The sequence below is a fragment of the Notolepis coatsorum genome (genome assembly GCF_963971535.1).
Source record: "Notolepis coatsorum genome assembly, chromosome: 1".
NCBI lineage: Eukaryota > Metazoa > Chordata > Actinopteri > Aulopiformes > Paralepididae > Notolepis > Notolepis coatsorum.
The window spans coordinates 123,683,700-123,700,976 of NC_140165.1; the positions used below are offsets into that span (position 1 = coordinate 123,683,700).

General features: G+C 44.3%; 1 protein-coding gene across 1 annotated transcript in view; it reads right to left on the reverse strand.

The window, feature by feature from the left end:
• ptar1 (protein prenyltransferase alpha subunit repeat containing 1) overlaps nucleotides 1–17,277 on the reverse strand; it is a 70,241-nt gene that overhangs the window by 19,939 nt on the left and 33,025 nt on the right. The window contains exon 5 of the mRNA XM_084314024.1: nucleotides 2,492–2,735. Within this exon, the coding sequence (XP_084170150.1) occupies nucleotides 2,492–2,735 (244 nt within the window). The remainder of the gene's footprint in view (nucleotides 1–2,491; nucleotides 2,736–17,277) is intronic.

A 17,277-nucleotide genomic window follows, 5' to 3' on the forward strand; every position in this document is an offset into this window, starting at 1 on the left:
CGCCGGCAGCTTCCCCGGCAGCAGAACACCGGCAGTGTCTGATTGCACTGATGTCAGTGGGCTTGATTGCGAACAGCTGCGCACAGCGGTCATTATTGTCCCACAGCGGTCATTATTGTGTAATATCGGACCTCTGACGCGCGCTATTGACCAATCACAAGCAAGCATTTCGGCGAATGTGAAAACGCCATGTAATAAAAGGTCAATAATAGGGGTGTAAATATTTGACCCCACAACGATTCGATTCGATTACAATTATTCAGGCTACGATTCAATATTAATTTGACCACGATTCGATTAGATCTTAGGAACGAGGCCTTGTTACACCCCTAATTGACATATTTTCTTACATTTTTCAATCTTGCCCCAGGACAGGTTCATTCAGAATGAACACACACCACTCTCTCCTCCATAGACCACGAATGGGGTTCTGACTTCACAAGGCCATCACATATTTGCGTGAGCTCTTGCACCCAAACTAGGTTTATAATATAAACTTTATATTCAGGTGCAGGTTGAGGATCCGTCTCTTTAACAGCACGGTAGCAGCAAGAACGCTTTTCTTGTACCGTGTAGATCAGGAGCAACTCTAGTTTGAATCTCTCTAAACTAAATATTTAGAGCGCTGTGCTCCTTTAACCGTTTCACTACCACACTACCAAATGGTTAACCCTTTCACTGTGACAATACAGAAGGTTAACCCTTTCATTGCAACACACAACGAAGGGTTAACCCTTTCACAACCACACTACAGAAGGTTAACCCTTTCACTACCCTTTCACTACCACACTACAGAAGGTTAACCCTTTCACTACCACACTACACCATTTCACTACCACACTACAGACGGTTAACACGTCTGTAGTGTGGTAGTGAAAAGGTTAACCTTCTGTAGTGTGGTAGTGAAAGGGTTAACCGTCTGCAGTGTGGCAGTGAAAGGTTAACCTTCTGCAGTGTGGCAGTGAAAGGTTAACCTTCTGTAGTGTGGTAGTGAAAGGGTTAACCTTCTGTAGTGTGGTAGTGAAAGGTTAACATTCTGCAGTGTGGCAGTGAAAGGTTAACCTTCTGTAGTGTGGTAGTGAAAGGTTAACCTTCTGTAGTGTGGTAGTGAAAGGTTAACCTTCTGTAGTGTGGTAGTGAAAGGGTTAACCTTCTGTAGTGTGGTAGTGAAAGGTTAACCTTCTGCAGTGTGGTAGTGAAAGGGTTAACCTTCTGTAGTGTGGTAGTGAAAGGTTAACCTTCTGTAGTGTGGTAGTGAAAGGTTAACCTGTAGTGTGGTAGTGAAAGGGTTAACCTTCTGTAGTGTGGTAGTGAAAGGTTAACCTTCTGCAGTGTGGCAGTGAAAGGGTTAACCTTCTGTAGTGTGGTAGTGAAAGGTTAACCTTCTGTAGTGTGTTAGTGAAAGGTTAACCTTCTGTAGTGTGGTAGTGAAAGGTTAACCTTCTGCAGTGTGGCAGTGAAAGGGTTAACCTTCTGTACTGTGGTAGTGAAAGGTTAACCTTCTGTAGTGTGGTAGTGAAAGGGTTAACCTTCTGTAGTGTGGTAGTGAAAGGGTTAACCTTCTGTAGTGTGGTAGTGAAAGGTTAACCTTCTGTAGTGTGGTAGTGAAAGGTTAACCTTCTGTAGTGTGGCAGTGAAAGGTTAACCTTCTGTAGTGTGGTAGTGAAAGGTTAACCGTCTGTAGTGTGGTAGTGAAAGGTTAACCTTCTGTAGTGTGGTAGTGAAAGGTTAACCTTATGTAGTGTGGTAGTGAAAGGTTAACCTTCTGTAGTGTGGTAGTGAAAGGGTTAACCTTCTGCAGTGTGGCAGTGAAAGGGTAACCTTCTGCAGTGTGGTAGTGAAAGGTTAACCGTCTGTAGTGTGGTAGTGAAAGGGTTAACCTGCTGTAGTGTGGTAGTGAAGGGTTAACCTTCTGTAGTGTGGTAGTGAAAGGTTAACCTTCTGTAGTGTGGTAGTGAAAGGGTTAACCTTCTGTAGTGTGGTAGTGAAAGGGTTAACCTTCTGTAGTGTGGTAGTGAAAGGTTAACCTTCTGTAGTGTGGTAGTGAAAGGTGAACCTTCTGTAGTGTGGTAGTGAAGGGTTAACCTTCTGTAGTGTGGTAGTGAAAGGTTAACCTTCTGTAGTGTGGTAGTGAAAGGGTTAACCTTCTGTAGTGTGGTAGTGAAAGGTTAACCTTCTGTAGTGTGGTAGTGAAAGGTGAACCTTCTGTAGTGTGGTAGTGAGAGTGTTAACAGTCTGCAGTGTGGCAGTGAAAGGGTTAATCTTCTGCAGTGTGGCAGTGAAAGGTTAACCTTCTGTAGTGTGGTAGTGAAAGGGTTAACCTTCTGTAGTGTGGTAGTGAAAGGTTAACCTTCTGTAGTGTGGTAGTGAAAGGTTAACCTTCTGTAGTGTGGTAGTGAAAGGTTAACCCTCTGCAGTGTGGTAGTGAAAGGTTAACCTTCTGCAGTGTGGCAGTGAAAGGGCTACCTGGGTAGTTACTCCCCCCCCCTACCTGGGCATTGCCGGGGGCCAGCTGCTGCAGCACCCAGGTGCGGTGGGACCAGGCGTTGTAGTTGCTGGGGTAGCGCCCGGCGGCGTCGGAGCACACCTTCATCTCCTGCCGCAGCGTGCGAGCCAGCCGCTCACCCAGCCTGGGGCTCCGCTCGGCCCGGGGGTCCAGCTCCACCGCCCGGCCCTCCTTCCTGTCCCCGGCCGGAGGGGAGCACTCGCGCAGGATCTGCTGGAGCACCCAGCGTCTGGGGGGGGGGGGGGGGGGGGGGGGGGGGGGAGACTTGTTAACCCTTTCACTACCAAAGGGTTTACCCTTTCACTGTGACAATACAGAAGGTTAAACCCTTCCACTGCCACATGACAAAGGGTTAATAACACTTTCACAACCGCACTACAGAAGGTTAACCCTTTAAGTAGGGATGTCCCGATCACGTTTTTTTGCTCCCGATCCAATCCTGATCATGTGATTTTGAGTATCTACCGATACCGATATTTCCCGATCCAATAAAAAAAAAAGATTAAATTATTATTTTTATTTTTTATTCAACAAACATGACCATGTTCACGTCTTAAACTCATACTGAGGCCTTAGTTTTGGTTTTAAATTGCATATCATCATTAATTTATTTATTGTCACAGAGCAGAAGAATTTTGCCAAAACAAACCAATAGTATCCAGCTGCAGAACGGCAGACCAGCCACACTCAGACCCAAATGCATTTCCTTTGATTTAATTACCGTAATTCCTCTAATAGTAACCGGGTCTCAAATACAAGCCGGGTCTCTATTAATGGCCGGGTGCGCTCTTGAGCTAAGCAATTATAAGCCGACCTCCTAATACAAGCCGGGTTACTAATATACTGAGCTGCATACTGAGCTAGTTACTTGATTTCACTTTGAAAACGTTGAAATGACCAGTGACCACCTGTAATTGCACTGTTTACTATTTCATACAGTACTTGGTTTCAATAAATGAACCCAGTACATTTTACTGGGTTCAAACTGACACAAAATGTTGATTTATTCATTATGATCAGTTTGAAAATTTGGCCTCCCTCTTATACAGGCCTCCTCCTAATACAAGCCTGGTACCCGCTACAGTTGAAACAAATACAAGCCGGGGTTACTATTAGAGGAATTACGGTATACATCAAATGATTTATGAAGTTAACTTTTCACCTGGATAACGTCAACATTCAGGGTGAATGTAATGTGAGAAATTGGGATTTAAAAAAAAATAAAAAAAAAATAATAATTTGGGTCTGAAAGTGTGGATGGTCTGCCGTTCTGCAGCTGGATGTTTTGGCAAAATTCTTCTGCTCTGTGACAATAAATAAATGAATGATGATATGCAATTTAAAACCAAAACTAAGGCCTCAGTATGAGTTTAAGACGTGAACATGGTCATTGTTACAAAGGGTCAGATTAAACCGAATATATATATTTATTGCTTGAGATCCCATGTATAATATTTGTATATCGTTTGATATCCCTTGTATATTCTTTGTACATATACACGGAATATCCCTTTACCTAGGTACAGGCCAGACCATAATATTCGTTCTCCTATTGGACAGCGACCCCCTAGGCGCCAACGGCCATACCCCCAATGTCTAGTTCAAAGCCACCGCTAAGACATGTCTCAACATGCCCAGGTTTGCGCAGTAATACGAGACAGAACTGAGGTTGGCACTAGATTATTCACCTTACGTATAAATACGTCGCAGGTGGATACAGCAGTTAGTTACCCCAACAAGTTGAAGCCTTCACCACGATACAACGTGCCGTGAAGTGGGCCCGTTTTGCCCCTAAATAGAGCACTTAGAACCGCGTGCGAATAGGATAGTAAAAGTGTCAGAGCTTAGTGAAATAACGTCAAGTTCGACCTAGTTAATGTGAAGTACCGTGCACAGGAGAATCTACACCGGCAAATGCAGAGCCTTTTCCGGCTGGATATATTGCTTTTGGTACTGTGGCTGCTGGAGCAGAGAACCGTCTACCCGCTGCTGTGTGGGATCTACCCGTGAGGAGCATCACTCGAGCCCGTCTCTAGGAAGAGGCTGGCTGGCTTTCATCCATGCTGTCACGCATACTTGGATTATAGCTGCTGCTTTTGTCTGCCGATCGAGGGGAGTATATGTACCGCCTCCCGTAGCTGGAGCTTATTGATTCCTCGTTGATCCAGACTTTTGCATTCGAACATTCCTCTCCCCTGCTGGCTTACAACCGGAGGGAACCCCCTTAGTATCTCCAGCCGACTACGAGTGTGCCTTATATAATTCTTATGCTACAGGTGGTATTAATTATCTCCATCGTAATATGCTCATGGACTTACGCTCTTGACCTATTCATGCACATTCTTCGCCATGCAAGCGCGACTCTAATTCTCAATACTGTAATCTGATATTGCTGCTCTTCTAATAAATATTCCAAACAGGACTTTCTTCGTTAAGCCGTGTTATTGTGTGTGTTCATCACATATACCTGTGTACTGTATGGCCAGTAATTAAAGTACATAACTCAGTAGTGGTTTAATGATACCATACTCTCAATACAGTCAGGGAATTGTACCCCTCAGTTACAGTCATGTTTGTTGAATAAAAAAAAAAAAAAGAAAAAAAGATTGCAGATATTTTTTTTTGCCGATCCCGATCTTCGGAAAATCCCGATCACGTGATCGAATCGGGACATCCTTACCTTTAAGGTTAACCATCTGTAGTGTGGTAGTGAACGGGTTAACCTCTTAACTGGCACCAAGCCGGCCCCGGGACATCTTGAGGACGATGTGCCGACCGGCGCGACACGCCACTTTGCCAACCTCTAGCGGCTCGGGTCTACATTTTTTAAATACAATATATAAAGAGAATTAAAGCCCTATTTGTTGCGATTGCCCTTTCAGGTGACAAAATCCGTTCAGCGGTTCTCGAGTTACATGCCGATATGTGAGGCGTGCGCCAAAGTACACGGCAGAGCTATTTAAAAAAAAATTATTACCACCCCCGACTCCCGGGGCTCCGTACATTTTTTGGCGATCTCGAATATTATTGGACAGGGTTGTAGCCAATGAGTGTGGCTTTCCAATGATACCCCACGTGGGCATCTGCGAATCAGGGATCTAGGTGAAAAGTCACGAGCGAAAACAGGAAGATAAAAAAACGCAGAATGAATTGAAGTCAATGAGGAAATGGTTTACTGGAGAGCTTTTTTTCTCTCCACAGTTTACCTAAATCACACATAATCATCATTCTGAACGGATTTATATGAAATCTGGACATGTACTACATAAGACTTCAGGCTATGGACTAGGGCTGACCCCTATTAGTCGATTAGTCGACTAATCGGTCGAAAGGAGCCGTAGTCGACTGCCAACCTCTTAGTCGAATAAATAAAAAAATAAATGTAAAACATTTGTATCATTCTTTCCAAAAGAAAAGAGGCCTAGAAGCGTGGCTAACGCTAATGGCACGCATAGCAGAGGCTAACTGCCTACGAAAACAGGTACAGAGGCACTGAAAGAGGATTTCACTCGTCTAATGAACACACTAGACTAGACAAATATCAAGATGTATCCATCAGTGGACCAATTGCATGCTTTCACAGAGGACAAGAAGCCTTCCGTCGACTCCTTCAGACATTAAGCACCCCCACAGCCCAAATGGAATATATATATATACTTTTTTTATTTTTATTTTTTTGTCGACTAATAGTCGACTAGCGGCAAATTCTGGCCAATCATAGTCGACTATCCAAATCCTTAGTCGGGGACAGCCCTACTATGGACCCAGGGTGTTTTCCAGCTCATACCAACTACTACACTCTCTTTATTGTATCAGAACCTTCAGAATGTTATCCATCAAAAGAGACCAGGCTGGGCGCTCCAGTAGCACACCATGTACCACGCTGCGGATCGGCCGACCCGAGTTCGATTCCCGGACCCGCCGTTATTTGCCGAATGTCTTCCCCTGCTCTGTCTCCCGTTTCACCCTCACTGCATCTGGCGGTCACGTCTGACCAGGAAAAAGCGATAAACAATAAATAAACTAAAAAATAAATCTTAAAAAAAATTAAAAGAGACCAGGCTTATCATTTATGCATGTGCTATAAGTATAAAGTATAAAGATACGCTTTTCAAAAAAAGTATGCAGTCCTCAAGTTCAAGTTTAAAAATGGCAGGCGACTGGGTGGCAGCGGAGATTGCGCTCGTCACCAACGCAAGAGACTCCGGTCTCGACTCCCCGAGTCAGCGTTGCCTGCGAGTCGTCATACTATCTCAATTGGCAGAGGTAGCGGGTGGAAAGTCGATGGGTGGGGATTGGACGTTGTGGACAGCGACTCCTACAGGTCGGTTGGGTGACGCTTGTACAGCAGAAACAGGAAGTATCGGGGGCAGCGTGAGCCTCCCACGCGTTACTCCTCGCCACTGAGAGTCCGCGCTGTCTGGTGAAAAGATGCGACAGGCTGCCTCCTCGTGTGCCGGAGGGGACACGTGATGCAAGGCTTCTATCATCACTACAACCGACCTGTGGGAGGCATAGTCTAGCAACATTCAAGACAGGGGAGGGGAGAATTGGCGAGGTGAAATTGGGATGGGAGACAAAATAGAATATAAGGAGAAAAAGTGGATATAAAAAAAAGTTTTAAAATGGCCACTTTTCTGGGCGCCAGTTAAGAGGTTAAACTGCCTGCTTATTCATGGGGGGGGTCCATGAACGTACCGACTCATGGGGTAATGAGTAGGGCTGCTCCCCCATAGATCTGCACAATTGCATGTGGAAACTTTACACATTTCTAGGAGGAATCATCTCAAGTCGTTTAATCAAACCTTTTTGATTAAGTTCAAATGAGGTAAAATGTGGCAAGAGGTCAGATACCCAGCTCACCAGATGGCAAAGCAATTCCACCAGTGTCACACCCCCCCCCACATAAACCATCTGTGGCCCCTCCCTCACTACAAGATAAGATGATGCAACGGCTTACACACGCACGCCCACAACAATAGCCATCCCTCGACCTTGCATAGTGATTATGTTCGGGGGGTAATCTCTTCCCCTCTCTCTCTCTCTCTCTGGCGCGCTCTCTCCTTTCACTAGGGCTATCGTTAGAGAGACTCCGTCTTGATACAGTGGACATCGATCGGTGCAAATAACTCGAAAAAAACAACATGATTTGGACGTATATACTATTATACAACCTGGAAATGGATCTGGCATTTCTCCATCCCATAATAGAAAAAAATTCTGTTCCACGCTCATCTGCCAGCGGCGCGCGGAAGCCACGGTAAGATTCAGCGTTATATTCTAACGTGTTCCATATAAACTGCTATGATGAACATATGACCCACTGTGGATGAATCATCTAACGCTGCCCACGGAATTATAAACGATCCCCCGCCCATCCGGTCATCATCAGATGATATGTAGTAACTCCTAGAAGCACATCCAGTTGACATTTTTTATCTCGCACAGATTCCTACCAAACTGAATTTGATCATCAATATAATGCATTTAGGGCTATAAATCACGTTCTGAAGAAAGCTGCAGAAAACGATAAAAACACACTTATACTAGACCATATTTTAGTATGAATATGTTAATGAAAAAGTTTAACGTTGCTACACCCTGACCAATACATATAGGACATTGAATGGGCCATAATAATGGCAATTTAGCAATAGAATTTAAAAAGTTATAGCCCTGCAAAGAAGGGGAACTTCTCCATAGACAAATAGAGATGGCGAGGGATGGTAAATTATGAATTTAACCCATGGCGATCAAAGTGTTAACCTCTACATGCTTTGTAATTGGGAAAACCTGCAAAATCGGCAGTGTATCAAATACTTGTTCTCCCCATTGTATATATATATATATTAGGGGTGTAAAGGTACGTGTATCCGTACCGAACCGAACCGTTTCAGTGTGTACCGTACAGCTGTGTACCTAACGCCCAACTGTACCGAAAACCCGTACCGAACCGTGACTTCAAAACCGAGGTACGTACCGTACAGCGGTTTTTTGTGTACCGTTACACCCCTAATATATATACACATACTAGGGCTGTCACATTATATTAGAATTTCGCATTTATGGGGGCGTGGTCTAGGCGACATGGAGTGAGGTCGTGTTTCGTTTGACCTCCCCAAGGAACGTTCTTTTAAACATACGTTAAACCATTAGTCTTTATTAAATTTTTGTTTTATTTACAGTGTTTTGTTGGATACGTCGAGTGTACACACTTTGAGCATTGGAATGGCAGCTAAACGTTATACAGTCATGGTATCCATAAACTTCAATCGGTTCGGATCCTTTGAATGAAATGAAAATGTAAACAAACACTGGCCTCACGTTAGAAAGTAGCACTGCGTTGCGTGAAATCACTGCGCCCCAAGAGGAGTGGTTAGGTATATTTGCTTAGAAAACGTAAATGTCGAATTCAATTATTTTTTATTTCTCCACGTGGTAAATACACAGGTCATAACATGTTTACAGGAACGTTTGGGAGTTGTATTTGGAGTGTATTTCGTGACTGTAGGGGACTTCAGGGTAAAAGTCTGACCCACTTCCAGTGATGAAGCTAAGCTAGGCTAACGGTCCAGGCGTTCCCTAAGCCCAATGCATGCAGAGAGACGAAAAAGGTATGCATCTTCTTGTCTAACTCCAGGGAAGATGTTAAATAAGCTAATTTCCCAAAATGTTGGAGTTTTCCTTTAAGTAAAGCGTTTAGTTACGTTTAGTTAAGTAAAGCGTTTAGTTACGTTTAGTTAAGTAAAGTGTTTAGTTGCCTGAGATTCCAGACAAGACGGCATATTTTGAGAGAGGCCAGACTGAAACCTCCGGTGGTGAATGGCCGTACCCTGAGATTCGCCGCCGACTTCAGTGATTACACAGCGAGACGTCGCAGAGCATTTGCCGGCGCCATGGATCTAGCACGGGAGAGGGCGGTGGAGGTATATCTACTGTTCCCAGCAACGCTGAAAGTAAAGACGGGACGGGGAGAGGTGTCGTGCAACCGTCTATTCAAGTCACCATCCGAGGCGGAGGACTTCATTCGGAAAAGCAATACAGTCATTCCGACTGAGAGGAACAGACCGGCCACAGTGGAGCAGACTCCGAGCGACGGGGAGTGAGAGGCCGGAGCAGGTACCTGAGGCTAGCTCCACGCGTGGCCTGCTAGCATGCTAGCTATCCAAGCAAGTGGCCCTGAAGAAGTGGAGCTGGCTCCACACGTGGGCTGCTCGAATACTAGCTAACCAAGCTAACGGCTCTGTTGCCTTTTTTTTTATCATCTAACACTCGAACTATGCATTGACCGGCGCAAGGATTATTACGTATGTTTGTTATCTTTATTCGGCTCTAACCGAGTGGGATGAATATCACAATTTTCACTAAAACAGACTGTATGTGCTTATGAACCGTTCAACCGAGGGGGGTGTCCCCCTTTGCAACGAACTGTATGCGGGTGGCAGATCAAGGCTATCCTACCGCTGCGGACAATGCGTGCTTTTAACTCTTTCTTATCACAGCAGAACACAAGACTGCCACCGACGCTGCATTACCTCAACGATAGCAGCACGGTAATGATCGGGGGTTTATTGCCACAGTGATATTATTTCGACATGTGTTACGAGTACCTCACTTTACTCAAGTTTAGCTCGTGCCTTTATCGTCTGCATAATGTTCTATGCACTGAGCTCTATATAGATATAGATTGATTCTCTCTGTTGAGCGATGGGGGGTTCCCCTATTCCTAAATCGTTACAATATACAATTCTGAGGGCGGTTAGGTGGTCGAGCGGAGATTGCGTTCGTCACCAGCCCCGGAGCTGTGAGCTTGGTTCGCCTGTTCGAATCCAGCTCACAGCTCCGGGGTTGTCACCAGCTTGGCTGGCCGTCTGCACTGATACAATTGGCTGTATCAGAGGGTGGGAGAAGCTGGCGGGGTGGGTCCGGGTCGTTGTAAACAGCGACTCCTACAGTTCGGTCGGGGCGCCTGCTAAGCGCGGATTGGACGTGAGGGGGATAGTGTGGTCCTCCCACACGCTACGCCCTCTCAATGAGAATCCGCGCTGCCAGGTGAAAAGAAGCGGTGATTGGCTGGACGTGTGTCGGAGGAAGCACGTGGTAGCCTCCACTCTCCCAAATGATCTGACTGTGGGGGGTAAAGCGCAGCGACCAGGAAGGGACTGGGAATTGGCATACGACTAACATTGGGATGGGAGAAAATCGGAGGAAAATGGAGGGGGAAAAAGACCAATAAAAAAAAAAAAACAATATACAATTCTGGTTAGAATGGTTAAGTTACGTAATGTGGTTTTGGTTGCTGTGACCCGGTCACAGTGCCAAATGATGTTTGATCGACATCGGACAAGATATTTGATGGGGGGGAGGGGGGGATACGGGGATTTTCGTTTTTTATTTCTTTTGGCTCGCTCTACTATGCGTCTGCTCTCGCCCAACAGGACCTTAGCGTTGGGATGTGTATATGTTGTGGTGCTCTACTTCAGGGGAATCACATTCAGTCATACTGCAACCTGGTTGGACTATGGCAAATTTAAACATATTGATCTGGAATTCAGGGGGTCTTAATATCCAACATAAACGCACAAGTGTACTAACATGGTTGAAAAGACAGGAGGTTGATGTGGCTTTGCTGAGTGAAACGCATCTTTTAACACTTTGGATGCCCAACCTTCCGTTTTTTTTTTTTATTAGCGATCTGAATTCATATTTCATCAACCGAGTCTACCGTTGGAAAATCAGCCACCCCAGGCGCTCAGATGTGAAAAAGCACCCCCTATCGTCTCCCAGATGGTAATTCACCCTTTTGGATTGGACTCAATGAAAAGGCATGAGAAAAAAATACCCGGACTCCACATTTTACTTCTCACTCATGTAACCGGGGTCGATCAGCTTCATGCTGGACCCTCAGAGCAGCGGGGATTATGTGTTTTTACAGTATACATGGTGGATCAATAAAAGGATTGATTTTCGGAATGGCGATCAGGAATTGGAATAATCCATTTGGATACCATCTGATCTCAGGTAAGGAATCTATTTTACCAGTATTAGGATAATCAGACCCGTTTTCACAGAGATATAAGCTTTTTATTTTTTTGTGATGTGGCTGTTTGACTCTAAGAGCGATCAGGAATTGAGAGAATCGATTTTCAGCGCGCGGCACTAGCGTGCACACATACACATATACTATCGATAATCTAGCGTTTATTTGAAAACGATTCATAAATAGGCCGACAAATGACAACGTTCTAGAATATTACAGTACGGGGCGATTATCATGGAATCCTCTTTTTTTTCGTGAAAACTAGGGGTTTTCTAAATGCTATGAAACGGAAATGAACCGATAAAAAAACAATCTGCTTCGACAATTTTGACTGGAAATAGGTCATTGATAATGCGACGGGCAGATTAGACACGTAGCCATAATTTAAAACATAGATTAGGCGATATTAATGCTAACATTGAAGTGGATGTGGGCATTCAAGCACTAAATGTGCGCCCCCTGCTGGGCATTCAAAGTGTTAAAGGCTGACAGTGCAAAACTTGCAAACAAATTTTATCATAATATAAGCTCCTCTTCTTTTAGCACTAAGTCCCGGGGAGTAGCCATAGTGGCTAAGCGGAAGTTGAATATTAAACTATTAGACGTGTGGTCTGATGCGGAAGGACGAATTACTATTGCGAAGATGGAATACACTAACAGGAAAATTGCTCTTATAGCTGCTTATGCCCCTAATGTGTATGACGCGCACTTTTATACTGCACTCACTACAGAGATGCTGAAACTACCCGAGTACTCATTCATAGTGGGTGCTGATTTCAATGCCATGTGAGATCCATTGATTGATAAATCCGGAGATGCTGAAACCCACGATCAGAAGCAAGCTACCGTGGCCCTACGTGGCTGGTCTAAAGACACCAGGGTTATTGATATGTGGTCGGTTACTCAACCTAACCGCGCGAGACTACTCTTTTTTTCTCCGCAAGACATAAAACTTTCTCCAGAATTGATTATGTTTTCTCCTCCCCTAGGCTATTCGATAGCTTTGACGTCGACTTGAAGCCCATTGCACTGTCGGACCACAAATACATCCTCCTTAACACTTTCTCTGCCACGCTTATATCCATCAATGTTTGATCACTGCCACCAGTCTAAGCCTATGGAGATGTTTACATTCTTTGCAGGGCTATAACTTTTTAAAATGTATTGCTAAATTGACATTACTATGGCCCATTCAACATCGATTATCCATCGTTCAGGATGTAGGAACGTTTTACTTTTTCATTCACACATTCATACAAAAATACCGTCTAGAATATAAATATGTTTTATCGTTTTCTGCAGTAAATCCTAGAACGTGAGATAGACATAAATGCATATATAAATTATCATATGCCATTTGTTGCCGATACACTATATTAAAAATTTCAACTGTACATGGTCCTAAACGTTATGACTAGTGCTGTCAAACGATTAAAATATTTAACTCGATTAATCGCATGATTGTCCATAGTTAACTCGCGATTAATCGCAAATTAATCGAATTTTTATTTTTAATTTCTTTTTTACCTTAAACAGATCTTTTTCAAGTTCCAAGTTTTAATACTCTTATCAACATGCGAGTCAACAAATGCTTTCTTTGTGCAGCCATTTAACACAAAAGGATGACCCTCATGCATTGCAAATTTGCATCAAATTCAAAACAGAGTGATGCACAAAATAACTTAAAAGAAAATAATAATTTAAAACAATGAATAAAGTGTGCATGAAATAATAGGGGAAAGAAAACGTTAGGAACTTGTTACATTCACCAGCTCTCCACATTGTTTTCAGTTTAGCTGGTCGTCCGCAGTAATACACATTGGCCGTATTACGGGGAGGGAAACTGAAGGGTGGGATTGGGCGTTGTGGACCGCGTCTCCTACAGGTCGGTTGGTGCGCCTGCGCAGTAGAATCAGGAAGTGTCGGGGGCAGCGTGAGCCTCCCACGCGTTACTCCTCGCCACTGAGAGATCGAGCTGCGCAGGTGAAAAGATGCGACTGCTGTTACCTCAAGTACCGGAGGGGACTTGTGCTATGTATGACTTAGTCCACATTGCAGCCGGCTTGTGGGAGGCAAGAAACAGCGTTCATGACAGGGGAGGGTTGAATTGGATGATACGAAATTGGGATGGGAGAAAAATATAGAAAATGGGAGAAAAAGTGGATAAAAAAAAGGAACTTGTTACATTCACACACACAAGGGCTGATTAATCACACACCCCCCTCTCTCCCTCACACACACACTCTCCCAGATCTTTTTCTCTTTTGCCCCTTCCTCATCTCTCTCACCCCCCTCTCTCTCTATATCTCACACACACACACACACACACACTTCAGAAACAAACATAGTATCAATGAGAGCATCAATAATACACCTGAGTGAAGTCTAGTAAATTATTATTATTATTTTTTTTTTAGTTAATCTTGAGTTAAAAAAATTAGTGGCATTAATAGAATCGGGAGTTAACGCGATATTAACGCGATATATTTGACAGCCTTAGTTATGACTGATCATGCGCGGGTGAACGGGGGGGGGGGGGGGGTCGTTTTATAATTCCGTGATCGTCGTTAAATGATTTATGTAGTATGGGTGATATATAGATCAGAGCAGTTTGCATCGATAATAATAAACAAAAACGCTGAAACTCACGGCAGCCTCCTCTTACCGTTGGGCGATGATACTGGAGCAAACAGATCCCAATTATGTGATGGGGATCGAGGCGATCCATTTCCGGTTTGAATAATACTAATACACGCCCAAATCATGTCGATTATTGAGTTATGGCAGCTATCGCTACACATGGACGTGTGTCTTGAGTCCCGCAACGATAAGCGAGTGGCCGGACGGAATTCGGAGACGCACCGAGACCCAACCGTCCACTTCCGGTTTGGCAACTCGCCGATCATCCACCAGGTGGCAGTATTGAAGCGTTGCAGAGTTGTGCCGAGTCCCACAGAATCCCACAAGGCTCCGTGAGTGAAATATGAATACCATGGCGAAAATAAGAAATATGATCAGAATAACGTCGTACGCCGTGATCTGGCAGAATTCGCATGAACTTGAAACCCGTTGTATGACGTTATTGGCGGAGAAAGTGTTAAGAGTTTGCTCAGCAAAATGACGTCTCGTGCCCCTAGATGGCGCTTTAACTCACCGCTGCTGAAGAACGAGGAATTTTACCTACAATTTAAGGAGAAGCTCATTGAATTCTTGCAGTTTAATGCTGGATCGGTACAGGACCCCAGAACTTTGTGGAATGCGGTTAAGGGGTTTATTAGGAGTAATACCACTCTATTTGCTTCCAATCTCCGCAAGGGGCGTCTCTCCAAGTTAGTAGAATTAGAAGAGCTTCATAAAACAATGATGTCTTCTATGCAGCACAGATACTCTAGCCCAGGGGTTCCCAAACATTTCAGGCCGCGACCCAAAACAACGGGGTCAGAGAGCCGTGACCCCCACTATTATAGGAGGTAATTTTTTTAATTTTTTTATTTATTTTTAATAAATGGAAATTTATGGTTGAAACATGCAGGCGTTCAAACGCACACACACTAATAAGCATTGGAGGCTTTTAACCAGGGCCGGACTGGGGAAATCATTCAGGCCAGGAAATATAGTGCAAAAATAGCCCCAGTCAGACCACTTTTTAAGCAGGGGGTCTGGGGGTCCCCCACCAGGACATTTCTTGTTACAAAGACTTCATTTCCTGCATTCTGGTGCAGGCATTTTTTTATTTGTACCCTTTAAATGCCAGTGTTTGTGATGGCATCACAAATTATTGTTAAAAAACAGGCTAGCATATGTATGATTAGCAACAACACTGATTTTGATGGATTTTCAGTTTTTTTGTAATGTCAGATTGAAAATAATACAATATTTTATTCAACTTCAGCCCTGATCATAACACCACATATTAATTTTATAATTCTAACCCTTTAAATGCCAGTGTGTGTGATGGCATATATTTGCAATATATCAAATACAAAGTAGATTTTTCTGGGGGGGGGGGGGGTTATTACAGGCTAGCATGTGTCAATGATTAGCAACAACAGTTTTTTGTAAGGGTCCCACCTCCACCAATCACATGCGGCTCCTTTTGTGTGTGTGTGTGTGAGAGCAAGAGAGAGAGAGAGAGAGAGAGAGAGAGTTCTCCAACTTGTGTGAGTTGCAGTGATCTCCTGGTTGTTCCCCACCTAGGTTATGGAACTATTGCGCTGCTGCAACCCCCCCCCCTCCCCCCCCCGCGGCGGCTCGCGACCCTCCTGTGGGTTGCGACCCCGACTTTGGGAACCCCTGCTCTAGCCGACTGGAACTCCAAATTAAAGTGGTGAAAAAGGAGATTAACTCCATTTTAAGACAACAGTCTGAATTTCAAATGCACAGAACAAGACAACACTACTACTTTCATGGCTCTAGACCTAGTCACCTACTGGCTATGAAGATACGGGCCAGTGATCAATTTGCAGATATCCCTGCCATTAAGAACCAACAGGGGGAGATAACCACCAACCCCAACAAAATCAACGATACTTTTCGCTCGTTTTATTCCAACCTGTACGAGTCAGAAGTGGTCTTTGATCACACCAAGCTGGAGGACTATCTTAGTCAAATTAACCTACCACAAATCTCAGAGGAGGACGCTAAACGGTTAGCTGAACCTATCGCACTAGATGAGCTCAGGGAAGCAATTGCTGACATGCAGCGGGGCAAGGCTCCTGGTTGGGACGGCATTCCACCGGAACTCTATACTGCGTTCTGGGATGTACTCGGTCCCTTATTACTTTCAATGATTTTACACTCAGTCGAGGAGGAAAATTTTTACAGGGATGTCAATATGGCACTTATATCTGTTCTACTTAAGAAAGATAAGGACCCCACCGAATGTGGCAGCTATAGACCCTTAAGTCGCCTCGGAGCCGATCTCAAGCTATATGCTAAGGTGCTAGCCATCCGACTTCAAAAGCATATGACATTTCTGGTTAACCCCGATCAGACTGGCTTTATAAGAGGCCGACTGGTCACGGATAATATCAGACGATTACTGCACGTGATTGATGCCAGTAAAGATGTTGCAACCCCTACGGCTGTCATGTCCTTAGACGCGATGAAAACCTTTGACAGATTGGAGTGGTCATATTTATGGGCAGTACTTGGAAGGATGGGATTGGGTGAGGGTTTTATTCACATGATCAAAGTTCTCTACACAGGTCCCTCTGCCATGATCTTGACAGGGAAGCTTTGCTCGCCACTCTTCGCTGTTTCACGCTCTTCTAGACAGGGTTGTCCTCTTAGCCCAGGACTCTTTGCTTTATCACTCGAACCTCTAGCCAGGGATTAAAGCAAAAAAAATTCTCCTGACTGAACTTTTTTTCTGGCCAAGTCATATTCTTATTTTAACCTCCACTGTATTTTTTTTTAATAGCGTTAGCGTTTTAAGGGAGCCTACTTGTAGAGCCTACTGTCCCGACTGTGACTATAGACCCTACTGTTGTTGTGCCAGGCAGGGAGGCTGTGTGCTGGAGAGCGTGAATGCAAGTCTTGTGGCTAGCAAGATGGATTGATGGCGAGCTAGCACCCTTTTCCCATTACTTTGAACCATGAACTAAACGGCTTGTTATCATACAAACAAGGGACTAAACACGTTTCGCAATTATGCCACAACAACAATGGACAGTCTCCTCCCCACCGTTTGTATATATTTTTTTACCACCCACTCACCCCCTCCTAATGT